Source organism: Aplidium turbinatum, chromosome 18, assembly GCF_918807975.1.
Source record: "Aplidium turbinatum chromosome 18, kaAplTurb1.1, whole genome shotgun sequence".
NCBI classification, from domain to species: domain Eukaryota; kingdom Metazoa; phylum Chordata; class Ascidiacea; order Aplousobranchia; family Polyclinidae; genus Aplidium; species Aplidium turbinatum.
The window spans coordinates 12,540,343-12,552,821 of record NC_137489.1 but is presented as its reverse complement, the minus strand read 5'-3'; the positions used below and the strand labels follow the sequence as shown (position 1 = coordinate 12,552,821).

At 36.7% G+C, this 12,479-nt stretch overlaps 1 protein-coding gene across 1 annotated transcript; it reads left to right on the top strand.

The window, feature by feature from the left end:
* The first annotated feature begins 226 nt into the window (after positions 1 to 226).
* Positions 227 to 7,496, top strand: LOC145787611 (epidermal retinol dehydrogenase 2-like). The gene is made up of 7 exons (XM_082599383.1): positions 227 to 413; positions 1,150 to 1,328; positions 1,722 to 1,853; positions 3,375 to 3,487; positions 3,823 to 3,954; positions 5,962 to 6,078; positions 7,269 to 7,496. Exons 1-7 carry the CDS (start codon positions 263 to 265, stop codon positions 7,360 to 7,362), a joined length of 918 nt encoding a protein of 305 aa, XP_082455509.1. The 5' UTR covers positions 227 to 262; the 3' UTR covers positions 7,363 to 7,496.
* Positions 7,497 to 12,479: the final 4,983 nt, after the last annotated feature.

Genomic DNA, 12,479 nt, shown 5'->3' with positions numbered 1-12,479 from the left:
AAATACTTGATTTAATTTCAAAACAATAACTCGTAGGCTATGTTCAATATTTCGGCTTTGCTCGTTTATCGAATGAACGTTACAACTATTTGCAAAGAAGTTAGTGCACTTTAATACAAATAGGCTACTTGACCATTTGAAACGGAAATATTCAATTTCTACTTCCCTGAAAAGAGTTTCGAAGGCTGTTCTTTTTCTCTTACAAACTATATTCCGTTTCAGGCTCTGTAATCAAAAATTATTTCCTTTTATATCTATCATTATGAGTTTTAAAGCAATTGTAGATCTTATTGTTGCTTTCTTATTAGTGCATTATTATATATTAGAGGCAATTTTTCGTTTCTTCATTCCACCGTCACGTAAAGATGTGAAAGGAGAGATTGTTCTTGTTTCTGGAGCTGGAAATGGAATCGGTGAGCAAACATTTCTGAAACGCACGCTGGGGTGTTACAAATTTTGTTCTATTTTGACATTGCATCCATATAAATCTAGGTTACTGCATGTAAAAGCACTCATTGTCAGATATTAACTGATAAAAAGAAAATACAACCACGTTTTGTTGTAAAGTAGCTGAAAAACGCCAGGCCTAAGCAATGGCGGACCTGGAAATTGTATAGCACTAAGATTTAAACGAAGAAAAGGTTCCCAAAAAAAGGACAATGCAAAACTTGAGATACCAAGAAGCAAATAGTTTGATAGAGGGCCTGAAGAACATGCTCGGAAGAACAGTTGACAAAATTATTTTTTAGTCCCTTTTTACGTAGTTTGCGGCTCTATAACGTTTTTGCCTAAGACGTATAATTTATAGTGCCCTCCCTGGGTATGCTACTGGTCACAATCTATTTTCTAACCAGTCACTTATCGGCGGCGGGCGATCAACTGCTTGTTTACACGCATCCCCACGTGCACCACAGTTTGGTAGCACTGGCATAGGTTGCGGAGGTCAAATGAGATAATAATCATCATAATGTTTTTTTATTTTCCGCTAGCAAAGCAAAAACAATATCACTTGCCATAACATATAGCAGGGATGTGGAACAAGGTAGAAGCGACCAACATTATTATCATGCATTAGGCTACATTGTGACAATCAAACAAAAGTGAAGGATATTCCCATTTGCAAGCGTTATTGTGGTAAGATTTGTTTAGGTCAGAGAATGAGCATTGAATTTGCCAAGCTTGGCTGTGTCGTGGTTGGATGGGATATATCGGAATCTGGTTTGGAAGACACAAGGCAACAATTGGCTGAGATTGGATTAGCTTCTCAATGGCATTCGTTTGTATGCGATTTAAGTGACAAACATCAAATCTACGATACTGCCAGTAAGGTAATTTTATATAAACTACGCCTGACCTCGGTTGACAATATGTAAGTCAATATGCCGTATGCTTTGGAGTATTGTTGAGTTTTTGCAGTATTTCTACATTACTGTATGTAACAGTTTTTCTCCAACTAGCTTTGGTTTACCACGTTACCACTTGATTAATCTTAAAATTTGGTAGGATGAATACACAATAAAAGGTCTTGAAAGTAATATACCATTTTCTGTATGTGGAATAGGATGAAAGACGTAAAGAAAATTTTTACTCTGAATCGATTTAAATCTGTTAGAAGCTCTTCGTGTGGTATTTATTGACTGAGGCAAGGTTTTTTTTCATCTCGTTTTTCTTCAGTAAAAATCTTCATTTAAATAATCAGATCATAACCTTTTGCAATCAAGGTGAAGTCAGAAATTGGCAACATAAATATTCTTATCAACAACGCCGGCATTGTGACAGGGAAAAAAATGTTGGAATGTCGCGATGATATGATGGTGAAGACAATGGAAATTAACACAATGGCTCATTTTTGGGTAATTAACAACTTAAGATGGAGTGCAGGAAAAGATTGTAATTTAAAGCTTCTGACTGTCACAAACACTTTGTCTAGATCAGGCGACATGCTATATTTTGTGTCTTAAATGTACAAGTTAATGTATGTTGTTGAATAATTGTGTAACTTTTACTTGTTACTATTGCCGATTATTATTATTGTTCTAAAGTAACTTTTTGGCCCAAGCATTGCGTAACCTCTGTTCAGGGATATCTATAACTACGGGATTGGAAACTCTGTGGAACTGAAAACCATTTTATACACCAGTAGGGTCATTTTTCTTTGTGCGCTGCTGTGATAAACAATCACATAAACTGACCTCAAAGGGTAGCAAGTAATAGGCTAAACGAACAACCAAAAGTGTAATCATCAATTTACCTGTAAATTGTACTTAAGGTCTATGCCTGCCTGGTTTGTTTATTTGTTTGTATTCCATTAGTGCAGATATGTTGTATTTTGTTTGCTGCTTAAAAAATTTCCAGAATGACTATTGGTTTTAGTTCTGATGACATCGTAAACGGATTGGTTTCGTTTTATTTGTTTGTATTCCATTAGTGCAGTTATGTTGTATTTTGTTTGCTGCTTAAAAAATTTCCAGAATGACTATTGGTTTTAGTTCTGATGAAATCGTAAACGGATTGGTTTCGTACTGGATCGATCAGTGAACAAGTTGATGATACAACAGCATATTTTACTAATTTCTAAACACTCCTCATTCACTTCTGACCCGATTTGCAGTACGCACAATGCTAAAGAACAACAGTAGGCTGTTTCTGGACTGGTTGCATTGATTCATTTTTTGGATTCATCGTTTTTTTCTAGCAGCGTAAATGTACTTTTATACAGCAATTAAGTTTCATGTGAGTGTACAATTTGTATTATTATTGCTAAATCTAACTTTGTATATCTTTTAGTCGGTATTTTATTTTGTTAATCGCTCTGTAGTCGTAGTAATGTGATGACCCTACTGATGTATAGCACTGGATAGAGCTTCCAATCCCGTAGTTATAGATATCCCTGCCTCTGTTGCTAAACTCGCATCTGGAGAGTTTTACATTCTTGTATTTCTAGAAACTTTATTAAGCTGAACGAAAGTTCTTACAATTTATGCGTGAAACATGTAAGATAAAAGATGTAGGCTAATAGTTTGTAGGATACAGGTATAGCCTAGGCCACTAGCGCCTTTTAGAATTTGTTGTGCGACCCCGTAAAGGGTAGCTACTGCTAGTTTTCGAAGCCCTGCTGTAAGTAATTGTTTCGTATTTGCTTAGTAGGCTCCAATGCAACAGGCGTCAATTAAACTGTTTATTGCTTTTTTTTATGTCCAAATTTCAACAACAAATTACTTTTACCTTATTAATCTTGTAAAAATTTTACCACTGTAGCTTGATATTATTATTATTTGTTGTTGTGTGTAAAAATGTAGATTTTCTAAGCCTTCATTTCACATTAATGAATAAACACAAAGGCATTGGGCTACTTTCTTGTAAATCTTTTTCAGACAATCAAAGCATTTTTACCAAAAATGATGGAACAAAATCATGGACATATCGTCACGATCGCTAGTGGTGCAGGAATGTTTGGCCTACCTGGACAAGTTGACTACGCTGCGAGGTAAACTTAACCTTCAAAACAGCACACATCAAAAGAATGCTTAGTACTAGCCTACTAGGCTATATGTACACATTTGAGATAGAGAAGGAATTCTAGGTATTCCAAACCAATTTCATGTAAGCGACACAAAATTTACTCCTTTAAAGGCAGCTTAAATTTTTTTTAGCTACTAAAGTAAATTCGAATCGAAACCATGAAGACGAAATTGTGTTTGAAATAAGATGACGGGGAATACGATTAGCTTAAAAGAAGTTCTGTTTTATCTCACTGGAACAAAATTAGATGGAAACTTTTTTGAGGACAACATATTAATTTTAAATATTTTTTGTTTCAAGCAAATTTGGTGCAGTCGGCTTAACGGAGGCTCTGGCGATGGAACTAACAGGCCAAGGTCTGACGGGAGTGAAAACAACTTTAGTTTGTCCGTATTATATAAATACTGGAATGTTCGAAGGAGTATCAACGCCGTAAGTATAAACTTAGTTGTTATAATGGTAACTAAATTTTCTTGACTAAGTCCTCAACCATGACCACGACTGACCGAAATAACATTGAAGTCCAAGGCCTACTATTAATACCCAGCAAACAATCCAAGTTTGGACCAGGTTACACAGCTGTTCTGATCTCTAACGGCTTACTTAGTTTTTTTTTGTTAGGCCTAGGCCTACTATTAAATAGGCTGCAGTACGAACAAATCTTGGTTCTTGCTCAACAAGGAAATTTTACCTCAAATGTTGAAGAAAATTCTTGACGATACTCAGTTTATCTCATAAAACAGAGTGATGCGATAAGTTTTTTTTGTTAATTCCTTGTTGAAAAGCAACAACAAGCGACTTCTTGACCAGCCAATGAACTTCTGCACTTAGGCTACCGTATACTTATATTCACCTAAATAACTATGGATGTAGTTGAAATGCTTGGAAGTCACATGGAAAACAAATCGGAAACAAATCCGAACAAATTAAAGGCATACTAAATGAATTTTCAAGCGGGAATTAAGCATTAAAATGCGTAAACTGAACATTCAAGAATACATTTAAAAAAAAATTATAAAAAAAAAATATTTTCAATGGCGCTGGCAAGCAGGGCTTTGGAGCAGGCATAAATGTTAAGTTGCTCCAGCTCCGGCTCCGCAGCTATCTTTTATCATAAATTAGCTCCAGCTTCTGAGCTTATTGGTACCACTGCTCCGGCTCCGGCTCCAGGCTCCAAAAAGTGCTTTCATTAAAATAATGACATATCAATTTAATTTCTAAAACTTGAAATTGCCTGCAGTCAACTGTTGCTAAAAATGGCACAACTTTATGAAATTTAAGGTATTTTCATCAAAATGTCATGCAAAACTACGTTTCAAAACATATTCGTTAATTCGACCTCTGATTACGCAAATAATTTCTTAATTTTGGGAAGGGTTGCTGTTAAATTATGTGAATTCAGCCAATAGTAGTAGCATCTTATGAAATACATCGGAGCCGGAGCTATTTTTCAAACAACTGGCTCCAGCTCCTGCTCCAGCTCCACTTGAATTTCACGAAGAGCTCCGGGGCTCCGGCTCCAAAACCCTGCTGGCAAGGTCCAAAGTTCAATGTTTCATTTATTTTTATTTTTTTCAAAATGACCAAAAAGTGGAAACGCTGCTCAAGAATACGTCACTATCGACAGCAATAGCAAAAGCCACGTTACCACATCTGATGTTTTAACATCAGATCTGATGTTTTGCTGTTAAAATTTGATGTTTTCCTTCATAGGTACATAGCCTACAGTTAAATCGCCCGCAGTAACAACTACTGCTCAATCAGCTGATTGCTAGTCTATAGTGACGTAGACTGTACAGTCGCACGCTTCGCTGCTTACGCCCATTCCCATTTTGAAAGCTCTGACAAAAGCACGCGCGGAACGCTGATCAGACCGTAATGGGGCAAAATTTTATTGAAAATCGTTTTATGGTAGCATGTTAAACACAAAGAACGTGTACAATCGCCAAGTCAGGTTTTTTCTTTAGTAGGCTATCTCTTTAAGACAGTGCACATCACGTCAGATTCACAGTTAAGTTTGTTTCGAGCTTGCATTTATTTCTGTTCACAACTTGTACAATACTAGCACACTAGTAGTGCAACGGCCTACTACATTTGCGCCTCCCTTGGAGAATCTTCACGTACCCTAAACGGGGCGCCTCCAATTTAAAAATCACTCGTTTAGATAGAGCACTCCATGTTTCTCCGTGTATGCGTTTGTTTCCAACTGTCATTTATTACAACATTTTTTCTGACACAATGTGACACGCATCAGTACCATTTCCTAAAGGCATACGTATATAAAATGTGACTCTCTGCTAAAATGAAACGCACAGTCAACAAATGAAATAGCCTAACGACTGTCCTAGTGACATCATAAGTGTTCGAGTGGTCAATGCTTAACATCTTTAAAATGAATAAGAAAACCTACAGTTATGAGCGATGTCAATTATTTTACAGCTACATTAAGATAATAGAGGCCAAGGATGCCGTGGATCAAATTGTTGATGCTGTTCTTCGAAACAAGATTCTTCTCATGATGCCTAGAATTACGTATATCCTCTATGCATTTAAAGGGTAAGTGGTATTAGTGCTTCCTCTGATGTCTGTTTGTTACCGTAAGAAGCTAACCCTTTATCAAGCATTATTTAATGAGCAATAGGCTACTGTTAGGCTAAATGCGGTGAGTTAAAACAACTTCGGTATAGAAAAGTGAAACCTTCACAATTCGTATTGCGTTTGAATAACAACCTATTAGATGATACCAAAGAATAGTTTAAGTAACTTCATCAAAGTCAGATGAGAATGTCCAAGTCCTCTAACACGCAATACAGCGTATTTTAGGTGTTCCACGATTGGTTTGCTCCAGATTTGCAAAAGACTCGGCGTGTGTCTCGGTGGATCATATTTGCTCTGAATCTTCTTACGCTCACTTGTTTTAAGGCAAAGTGAAGTGAAACGCCTCCTGTGTCAGTGGTATATCGGAAGACGACGAACAAAGTTCAATGGACGTTGAAAGTTGAACAAACTTGATAAGATTAGACCGCTAGGCTTTGGCAGAAACAGTCTCCGCGACGCCGCGGGTTCAATGATTAACTTTCGCAATACACAGACAGGATTTTACGCAGAAAAACCTTGGTTGGAATGTGACTCAAGACAATGATAATCTGAAAAGTGTTTTCATCAGTGTCCAAGCCATTGATCGGTTCACCTGCTGGACAGGACTAGTTCAAGATAATTGAAATCAGCATTGCAGGGTCCATTTTTACCTTTACTAAAAATAGAGGGAGAACTCCAATGTAGCAACCTGGTCAAGGCAATACCCTTGCTAGAAATTCAACTGTGTAGACGTTGAGTTGATATGACGAAGACTGATTTTCTGGCTGGGACAAGGACATATAGGCTACAGTATAGTAGGCCTATATGTAGGCATTCCCTGCACCCCTAGCTCCTACGCCTATGTTTAAGGATACCGGTAGGCCTACTTGCTGCGAATCTAATTAAATTTGTTCCATTGAAAATAACAAAAATTAATGTATTTTTTGAGTAAATTTCGGGCCTCCCAATTTGCGGGCCCTGTGAGATCGCACGGTTCGCACACTCCAAAGACCGGCACTGCTTTGAGTTATTGCTCGCAATAAACGTAGCGCAAGATAAGTCCATGCTTTCATCGCTACGTCACTGACTCAAAGCACTGTCATGTAAATTGTGTTACGTCAGCCAAATGTAACTTTTATGTCATTCAATATAATGTAAACTTTGTTTAGGTTGTTACCTGCAAAAGCAGCTTACGTGGCAGGAAAAACTTTGGGAATACTTGACAGTATGGATACATTTGTTGGAAGAAATAAACGTAAATAGTGCTTCAAAAAGAGAAAAGTTTTCACATGAATTTAAGCACCCGGCAATAATAATTTTATTTAATTCGAAATCTCAGTTTTTCTAATCCAAAAATGTATTTTGCATGCCAATACAAAAAAGTGTTCAATATGGAGGCTTCGTTTGTGATGAGACTTTGAGCTTGTTTGTAAATAGCAGCGTTAACCCAGCAAAAACTACTTTTGAACATTTTTTCATGTGTTGTCCGAAACGTCAAAATGTTTTGAAATTTTCGCTTTGTTGAAATCAGAGCAAGTTAAGTGCCCGTTTCGGACCCTCAAACCTTTTTAAAACACTGCTTAGTGCTTGTGTAGAGGCTTAGAACCACTAACGCTGGGCAGGTTACTGAGACCTTAATTGTGGTCAGTAAACGTCTACTGCTAAATTTTTCACAAAGTAATTTCTTTCAAATAATTGGCAGAAATAAAACTTAAATACAGTAGCCTACTTTCCAAGCTGAGTACAGTGGTTTGAAAAATATCGTTGAGCTTGCAGGCATCTTACAACAGGCTACTCAATGTCGGTACAACGGAAATGAAAAGACGCGTCTTCGTAACAATTACAGTACAGTACACTATCTAGCCTACTCAAATTATTCAAGCCTGGCAAATATGCTACATAGCCTAAGACTTTGGCAGCGGACACTCGAAATTTGATATCAAGTTACAGGCTATGCTATGCAAAAAATTGGATCACAACCTATTCGAATAACATGTCAAAATTGTCATATCACCATGTAACAAAATTTCGCAAAAGTTTTAGTTGCAGAAAAGTTTTTATGTATTGTGTTCTGTTACTTCAAACTAATCACCAAAATAGAAAAAAATATCTGAAGTGTCCTTACTTTTGATAAAATGTCACTTTTTCTGATTGTTAGTTTTACTCAGATTTTCTGTATTAATCAGCATAGTTTTCTATTAAACGTGTAAGCATGCAAACACAAAAAATATTTTGCAAATATAAGCCATATATGCATCATGCAAAGATGAAAACACTTCAAAAATCTTTAAAAATGATCACATTTGTGTGACTTGTGTCTAAAAACTGAGAAATCTTCTCGTATTACGGACCATACGTGCCCCCCTCCTTCATGTTGCAAATCCACAGTCCTTGATATTTTCTTTCCATAGCCTATCAGATGAAACCTTTCACCATGTTTTCCGCTTCCACCAATCACCCATACAAGGATCAAAACAATCAAGATGGGAGTGCAGGAAATGCATTTTTATGGACAAGAAACACACCATTTTTCATATTCTTTCATCACATAGTTTCCAAAAGTTGATAACACTGGTCAACAGCCAATTTGCTTCTGAAACGAATTGGGTCAATCTTGGCTAATTTGGGGTCTCTGATCACGAATATCAACTTGAAATTTGTTGATTAGCTCTAGTTTTTGAGATATGGCACCGTGCCAAAACGTGCTTTATTCTTGCTGACGCGGAAAACAGTGTGACTTTTTCTGTTGTAGCTTGCATCAGTCAGATGAAGTTATGCATTTAATATATTTGTTGGAAGCAGGGCCCAGAAGAGGGGGGACAACCGGTGCATTGCACCGGGGCCCGGTGAGTTTAAGGGGGCCCGACAAAATGTCTAAATTCACGCGATAAAAAGATTAATTTCAACGATTTTGCATAAAATAATGTTTTTATATTAGTTCCGTATGTCGAATGGGGCCCCCTTATGGGTAGCCTAGGCTATGCCCTTTTTTAAAATTACAGAATATTCAATTTTTTGAGTTTAGGGAGGCCCGACAAAATGTTTAAATTTGCGTGCTCAGGTCGATTTTGCATAAAATATTGTTTTTTATATGAATATTAGTTTTGTATTTTGAATGGGCCCCCTCATGGGTATGCTCTTTTTTAGAACAACAATATTTTCACTTTTTGCGTTCAGGGGGCAAACAAAATGTTTAAATTTGTGTGTTAGGTCAATTTTGCATAAAATTTTTTTAATATTTTGAAGTTGGTATTTCTTATATGAAGTTGGTATTTCGGTGCTCTTCCACAAGACGCCTTGTTGGTCAACCGGACAAAATGATGACGTCATAGCACATCACACACATTGGAATGGACTATTATGAAGGAGGAAGTGCGGGGTGGAAAACCAATAAAGGAAATTGTCTCCCATTTATTCATTTCTTGCTCAATTTCAACAAATTTGTTATGGTTAAAAAGCACAAGCATAGATCTAACCAACTAAATTAATACCAAGTCCCAAAATACTACTAGCTTTATCTGGTGGCCACCTAAATTTGACCAAATTCAAACCATTATCAAAAGTTTATTTGCAATGATAAAAACATTAAACGACAACCAATTAAAAGAACATGTTACTGTTTATTGAAGGGCTAACTTTCATTTTTATATCTTATTCAATATGCGCGCAATCGTTGTTCGAAGACAGCCCCCCAACGAAGCTTTTGCCCAATGCATTTCAATGGCGAATCGATCGTCTTCCAGTTCACGCCCTGCGTGATCACGATAATTAATCGTCTCCCATATATTCATTTCTTGCTCAATTTCAACAAATTTGCTATCGTTGAAAAGCACAAGCATAGATCTAACCAACTAAGTTAATACCAAGTCCGAGAATACTACTAGCTCTATCTGGTGGCCACCTAAACTTGACCAAATTCAAACCATTATCAAAAGTTTATTTGCAATGATAAAAACATTAAACGACAGCCAATTAAAAAAACATGTTACTGTTTATTGAAGGGCTAACTTTCAGTTTTATACCTTATTTAATATATGAGCAATCGTTGTTCGAAGACAGCCCCCCAACGAAGCATTTGCCCAATACATTTCAATGGCGAATCGATCGTCTTCCAGTTCACGCCCTGCATGTTCACGATAATTATTTGTCTCCCATTTATTCATTTCTTGCTCAATTTCAACAAATTTGCTATCGTTGAAAAGCACAAGCATAGATCTAACCAATTAAGTTAATACCAAGTCCCAAAATACTACTAGCTCTATCTGGTGGCCACCTAAACTTGACCAAATTCAAACCATTATCAAAAGTTTATTTGCAATGATAAAAACATTAAACGACAACCAATTAAAAGAACATGTTACTGTTTATTGAAGGGCTAACTTTCATTTTTATATCTTATGCAATATGCGCGCAAGCGTTGTTCGAAGACAGCCCCCCAACGAAACTTTTGCCCAATGCATTTCAATGGCGAATCGATCGTCTTCCAGTTCACGCCCTGCATGTTTACGGTAATTATTTGTCTTCCATTTATTCATTTCTTGCTCAATTTCAACAGATTTGCTATCGTTGAAAAGCACAAGCATAGATCTAACCAACTAAATAAATACCAAGTCCCAAAATACTATTAGCTCTATCTGGTGGCCACCTAAACTTGACCAAATTCAAACCATTATCAAAAGTTTATTTGCAATGATAAAAACATTAAACGACAACCAATTAAAAGAACATGTTACTGTTTATTGAAGGGCTAACTTTCATTTTTATATCTTATTCAATATGCGCGCAAGCGTTGTTCGAAGACAGCCCCCCAACGAAGCTTTTGCCCAATGCATTTCAATGGCGAATCGATCGTCTTCCAGTTCACGCCCTTTGTGATCACGATAATTAATTGTCTCCCATTTATTCATTTCTTGCTCAATTTCAACAAATTTGCTATCGTTCAAAAGCACAAGCATAGATCTAACCAACTAAGTTAATACCAAGTCCCAAAATACTACTAGCTCCATCTGGTGGCCACCTAAACTTGACCAAATTTAAACCATTATCAAAAGTTGATTTGCAATGATAAAAACATTAAACGACAACCAATTAAAAGAACATGTTACTGTTTATTGAAGGGCTAACTTTCATTTTTATATCTTATTCAATATGCGCGCAAGCGTTGTTCGAAGACAGCCCCCCAACGAAACTTTTGCCCAATGCATTTCAATGGCGAATCGATCGTCTTCAAGTTCACGCCCTGTGTGATCACGATAATTAATTGTCTCCCATTTATTCATTTTATGCTCAATTTCAACAAATTTGCTATCGTTGAAAAGCACAAGCATAGGTCTAACCAACTAAGTTAATACCAAGTCCCAAAATACTACTAGCTCCATCTGGTGGCCACCTAAACTTGACCAAATTCAAACCATTATCAAAAGTTTGTTTGCAATGATAAAAACATTGAACGACAACCAATTAAAAGAACATGCTACTGTTTATTGAAGGGCTAACTTTCAGTTTTATACCTTATTGATTATGTGAGCAATCGTTGTTCGAAGACAGCCCCCCAACGAAGCTTTTGCCCAATGCATTTCAATGGCGAATCGATCGTCTTCCAGTTCACGCCCTGCATGTTTACGATAATTATTTCTTCATTTTATTTATTTATTCATTTCTTGCTCAATTTCAACATATTTGCTATCGCTGAAAAGCACAAGCATAGATCTAACAAACTAAGTTAATACCAGGTCCCAACATACTATTAGCTCCATCTGGTGGCCACCTAAACTTGACCAAATTCAAACCATTATCAAAAGTTTGTTTGCAATGATAAAAACATTGAACGACAACCAATGAAAAGAACATGTTACTGTTTATTGAAGGGCCAACTTTCAGTTTTATACCTTATTTAATATATGAGCAATCGTTGTTCGAAGACAGCCCCCCAACGAAGCTTTTGCCCAACGCATTTCAATGGCGAATCGATCGTCTTCCAGTTCACGCCCTGCTAGTTTACGATAATTATTTGTCTCCCATTTATTCATTTCTTGCTCAATTTCAACAGATTTGCTATCGTGGAAAAGCATAAGCATAGATCTAACCAACTAAATTAATACCAAGTCCCAAAATACTACTAACTCCATCTGGTGGCCACCTAAACTTGACCAAATTCAAACCATTATCAAAAGTTGATTTGCAATGATAAAAACATTAAACGACAACCAATTAAAAGAACATGTTACTGTTTATTGAAGGGCTAACTTTCATTTTTATATCTTATGCAATATGCGCGCAAGCGTTGTTCGAAGACAGCCCCCCAACGAAACTTTTGCCCAATGCATTTCAAAGGCGAATCGATCGTCTTCCAGTTCACGCCCTGCATGTTTACGGTAATT